Source organism: Polyodon spathula, chromosome 2 (assembly GCF_017654505.1).
Source record: "Polyodon spathula isolate WHYD16114869_AA chromosome 2, ASM1765450v1, whole genome shotgun sequence".
In the NCBI taxonomy this organism is placed as follows: domain Eukaryota; kingdom Metazoa; phylum Chordata; class Actinopteri; order Acipenseriformes; family Polyodontidae; genus Polyodon; species Polyodon spathula.
The window spans coordinates 46,070,348-46,076,392 of NC_054535.1; the positions used below are offsets into that span (position 1 = coordinate 46,070,348).

At 37.3% G+C, this 6,045-nt stretch overlaps 1 protein-coding gene across 3 annotated transcripts in view; it reads right to left on the reverse strand.

Annotated features, from left to right (window-relative positions):
* Positions 1-4,611, reverse strand: part of LOC121297257 (protein FAM193A-like) — a 48,498-nt gene extending 43,887 nt beyond the window's left edge. For all 3 annotated transcript variants that reach the window (XM_041223468.1, XM_041223459.1, XM_041223449.1), the window contains exon 1: positions 4,226-4,611. In XM_041223468.1, coding sequence (XP_041079402.1) covers positions 4,226-4,450 — 225 coding nt within the window. In that variant the 5' untranslated portion in view covers positions 4,451-4,611. The remainder of the gene's footprint in view (positions 1-4,225) is intronic.
* Between the last annotated feature and the right edge of the window lie 1,434 nt (positions 4,612-6,045).

The following is a 6,045-nucleotide window of genomic DNA, read 5'->3' on the forward strand; positions in this document are numbered from 1 at the left end:
TGTCTGATTGCACAGCACAAAGAGTGGAGATTATTGGAGAGGATTGTCTGCACTGCTTTCCAAATTGAAAAATATCAAATATATGTTTATTGCAGCCACAAAGCACTTTTCAAAGACAAAAACAATACATATTACTGAACAGTAAACATTTAAAAGAAGAACAGAATTAAATTAAGACAGTATATATAAGCTATATTATAAAAATATTAATTTAATAAAAAAAAAAAAAATAATATAAAAAAAAAAATAAACAGTGGGAACAATATGGGGGCAAGAGGATATCAGCTCATCTGGATGAAAATGCCAGGCTATAAAAATTGATTTTTAGTTTATAACTGAAGACATTCGGTACGTTTACATGACAAAGCGTTTTCCGAAAACTAATGTTTTCGGAAAACTGAATCAGAAAACTTTCTCATAAAACGTCACTTTTCTGTGTTTACATGATTAACGATAGAATACATAATTAAAATTCAACTGTATACATGGGTTGCAGTTTTCGGAAAACGCAGGTTATTTTCATATGCAAAGTACTGTTGTAGCCTATACGATTTGAACAGACCGGACATTTCTGCAACATAACAGAGACCAAGCCAATAACTGAAGTGCTTTATCGAGGTGTCAGGTCTTCAATTCAAAGATTACTATCCTATACCTCTATTCAGATTCCCCACAATGTGCAATCAGCCTTTCAAACAGCTCATCCCTGTCTATATTATCAGTTTCTTTTGCAGACATTATTTCAAATTATCACATAAATTTTAAAACAGGAAAACATTTATTGCTTCACTATGGGCTATTAACAAATACATACAGACTTTAACAAACGTGTTACTTTATCCCTAACTAGAGAAAGGGATGCATGCAGACTGATACAGATTATTATCATTTTTTCTGTTTTCTAAAACTACGTACAGGAGAAAAGGGTCAAGGTGTGCACATGCGGAGTATGCTATTTCAATAAGTTTTCCGTGTGTTTACACGATAATATATTTTGTTAGTTTTTGGAATTTAATTGGAAATTTTTAGGTGCTGTTTTATGAAAACTGACTTTCGGAATATTCCAATACATTTTCCGAAAACTGTGTTTACATAACTTTTGATATCCAAATTATTTTTCCGAAAAATATCGGCATTCTTATGCTCATGTAAACGCACTGATTGACTGAAGGGGCATCTCTAATTGTGCTGGGCAAGTTGTCCCACAATTTAGGTGCCATATAACAAAGATCTACCACCTGATGTTCTTTTTCTAAATTAGTAGGCCAGAATCCAGTGATCGGAACGGACGACTGGGGACATAGGGTTCCAAAATATCTTTAAGGTATGGGGGTGCAAGACCATTTAAAGCCTTATAAGTTAACAGCAACATCTTCAAATCTATTCTAAAACTAACCAGTAGCCAATGCAAAGATGCCAGCACTGAGGTGGGTCGTTAATGGGGAATTTGACATACTGATACAATACGTACCAGATTTAAAAGTATATACTGTATTGCAGTCCACGTGTCCACAGTCGTCTTTTTGGCAAGTGATATTTTCATAATCATTGTTCTGAATTAAAATACTTCTGTTGAAAACAGTACTGTACCAACAAAACCAACTACAGTACATCTAAATGGCAGCCTACTTATTTTAAAAAAGTTCTTTTCAGTTATGTATTTTTGACATTGCATCTTTTTTGAGTTCCCTGAAAAACAGACAAGGGCTGGAACAGGCCAAAATGAATAATCAAATGATAGGTGTCACACTCTTAATTGTTGATGAAGTCACACTTTTATACTGTCAGATATGTGAGTGCCGACTGTAATTGGGCTTGTTTATCGAGAGATATATTGACATGTTAACAGTTAAAATATTCCTTACTCAGGGTTGTTTTAAATGAATGTGCTGGATGCTACAGAGAATGTTTTTCATGTTTTGTTAGACGTTGTTGAGCACAGTTACAGCAGCAAAACCAGCTGCTAGGAGGCACTCGGAAAATAAATGCGCTCCCGTAGGGCAATGCTTGGTGCTGATCAGTTGAAACAATAAACACCTGCCCTCCAATGGCAATGCATGGTGCTATTTGGTTGAAACACTATGCCAGCCCCCACATAGCAACTCCAATGCGTCTAACCCCCAAAACATGGTTTACAAAACTATTATTATTATTTTTTTTTTTTTTTTTTTTTTTTTACATTTGTAAACATTTTAGTCCCAGTCTGTGGCCACAGCAGGTCAAATTTTGCCGTCGCTCTGATTATATTATCAACACAAATAACCTGCCTCCACTTGGCTGCTGGCAGACTTGACAAAAACACCCTGAACATAGTTTATATTAAAACAATGTAATACAAAGTGTATTGATACAGTGGCCACTGTATCGATAATCGTATCGTCAAGAAAAATATCACAGTTCACCACGTGAATCAGCACACCCCCAATCAAAAAACAGTCCTAAACCTGAAATTTCAAAAGGCTATGTTACCATCCGCCACTGGGACAGAGTTGAAATCTCTTCAAAGTTATTCCTTTTCTGAATTGCTTCCATTAAAAAGGCAAAAGATCAAACCAGATCAAACATGCAGCCCCCAAAAAGTAATTCCGTCTGGTAGAAAGATCTCTGTTAAAGGAAATTACCTAATGATCATCCAATGCAAAGGTTGCTTGCTAGAACTGAAAAACAAACTACTGTCAATTGACTGCTGAAACATTAGTTAGATGTACAAAGACATTTATGAAGGGAACTATTTAAACATATCCCAGGTCGAAATATGACAATTATGAACAGAGACCCTGAGTAGGCTTGGTGTTCAGTCACTCATTGCCAGAATAGAAATCTGATCATGTTCATGGTATTATCATCCTGTTGCTCTCATTGTGATTGCGACATTTCACTTTTCTGATCCTCATGTTATCGGTCTCATCTACAGTATGCAAAGATGTCACCTTCAGCTCAGATGTTTTCTGATGGATTCCCCAAATCGATTTATTAAATATTCAAAAGTGTTACTAAATCTGATTTGGGGAAGCAAAGGGTTGTGGGTTTTTTTTTGCCATGTAACTCATTACCTACAGCATATATAGCACTTTCATTTGTTATTAATTATTGTTCCTATAACAAGAATGTTTTATAAATCTATAATTTCTGGTTAATAACAATGATACATTAGAGAACTTATAATTGATTATTTCCAACTACAATATTTTAAGTATTTTTAAACATAAAATGTTTATTACTTGTGGAACAGGATTAAAATACCTTTTACATGTATGCTTGTTTTGGTATTTCCCTTAACAATATAAATAAGCAATACTTAAACTTCTAACATTTACATTAGAAAATTAATCGATCATAAAGTCCCCCACTCAGCAATGACCATCACTAGTTACTACAACTATACTTTTACTAACTGCTGCAGTTGTAAAATTCAAAAGTTGTCAGTATAATTTCTGCATAGTACAATTCAATGGTTTTCCCAAAAATGCCCAAAAAATAACAATATTCACAAAGCCAACAGGTAAACACAACAAAAATCTGGTCTAATTACAATGCTGAACCTCAATCCATTTACGCCCCCCCCAAAAATAAGACACTTACCAAACAAATGAAAGTACATTTAGGAGTTCAGTACACTACAGGGCTATGTATTTTTATCAGAAACCAGGTTGTCAGTCGAATGTCTGTTGCTTAAGTTTTGATATCTTTTTGAAGCACAAATAATGCATGTACTGCACCTGATTACCAACCTTCAACAAAAGGAACAATGACAAGACTTAGAGAAGTGTCAATCTCTTTCACAGCTTACAGGCACAAATGTTATACATTGTATGCATTGAAGGATTCATATTAAAGCAATTTTACAGAGTTCTAACCCCCCCCCCCCCCCCCCCCCCCCCCCCCCCCCCCCCCCCCCCCCACCAAAAAAAAAAAAAAAAAACAACAAAAAAAAAAATTGTTGTGATCACATCTAGTGCAGTTCAGTAAGTTTAAAACTGAAAGAAAACACCAAAAGCCGTGCAACTTAAATGACGTCCCCATCCTATCAAGGCAACGTTCAGCTCTCTGTAGAATGCCAGTGTTACTTCAGCACCCAGCCATAGTATCTGCCCTCCTCCAAACTAGTACACTGGGTGTGTAAACATCACCCCCGAAAAAAACCCAATGTAGGCCTCATAAATGGTGTATATCAGTGTGTGTGCACTCTCATCAATGACAGTGCCACCTCGACTAAATACCTCACCTCTCCGTGGAGGCCTGTGATGCTGCCGGTGCTGCTGTTTCCAGGATTCCCGACAGTCAACAGACCCATGGCCGCGGCTGATGCTCCAGCTGTCTGCTGACTCCTGGCCGCAGCTGAAGCCCCGGCCTTGCCGCTGCCACAAACAGCACTACTGCAGCTACTGCTGCCACCGCCCCGCTTGTTCTTCCTGCGCTTTGCTCCTCGTTTCGCATCGGTCGGACTCATCTTTCCTCCTAAAATCAAAAGCAGCCTGCCGTCTTATAGGAGGCGGGGGCGTAGTTTATCTACCAGGAAAACTTAACTGAAACCGCTGCCCTGAAAGGCAAGATAAACGGTCCAAAAAACAAGTCACTCAGTACCTCCAGACTTCAATCCAATATGGCCGGTCAGACGGGAATGGGATGCCAAAGCTTGCGTCCAGACGCAGTGGCGTAACGTTGCGTGCAATTAGAGTGCCTCGGGAAATGTAGTTTATACTGCTCTAAACCACTGCTCTTTCCAGGTTAGCGTGCTCCCTCTAAAAACTACAACACCCAAAATACCATGCATTATTGACATCGCCCAAATCCAGCAGTGTATTTTTTTTTTTTTTTAACTTCTGTAGTTCTTTAGGTTTCATCACATAGAGTTACTTATTTATTTACGTTTGCTGCTTTGTGGGTTTGCGCTTCAAATAAACTAAAAGTACCAGAGTAGGACCAGTTAGCGAAAATACAGGCCTGTCAACTTTCCCTGAATTCAATTTCGTAGCTGACATGCACCCAAGTGGTCTTGATTTGAAAAAAAAAACGTATTGTTTATATTTATTGTGCATGATAACATTAATCACATTTATTATGCTACCATTATTTCATTATTCTACAGATTACGTTTTCTGCAAAATATATAGCGAATATAAAACATTTCTGACAAAAAAATATATATATATAATAAGCTACATACATGATTACAATAATGGTTAATATCCTCTATATATATATATATATATATATATAATATCATATATATATATACACACACACACACACACACACACACACACACACACACACACACACACACCGTGTATTACATACCGTATATTATATTGTAGCATACAACTATTCATCAATGTTATAATGAGATCAGACAGGATACTGTAGCTTAGGTCCGAATTCGGAACGGCAATTATTTTATTCATGGTTACGGCAAACAATAACACGGCAAGCTTCCCCACACTCGCTGACTCCCCTTAAATAGCTCAAAGCCTGCCAACAATAAAACAACAATGTAACACATTCGCCCACCCTTGGCCCTCCATCCCTTCTTTAAGTCTAGGTGCATCCCTTGAATTCCCCCCCACCCCCTTCATATTGTAACGTACTCGGAAATCACAGTGACTCGGAGTCTAAAACAGGGCTTAACACCACAATTATTGGTACAGACAGATGCACGAAATGTAACAGAACACGAAATAAACACATTTGTGCTGTCACAGGAATTACAGTGTTGCTGTTGGCCACAGCCATGCCGATTCTACTCTAATCTACATGGAGCTCCTTCACAGTTCTTGTCCCTTAACCAAGAGAAAGAACAGTATTATTATTATTATTATTATTATTATTATTATTATTATTGGCAGACACCCTTACCCAGGACGACTTACAGTTATATACAAAAAATACATATCAAGAATTACAGTACAATTAAGAGCAAGGTACAAAATACAATGACTTCAGTCCTAATACGAGCAAATACAAAACATAGTACGATTTGATATAGCGAGTTAGTGACAGACAGGAGAGCAGTTTCAGTGGAGTAAGCAGAGCGGAAACCAGATT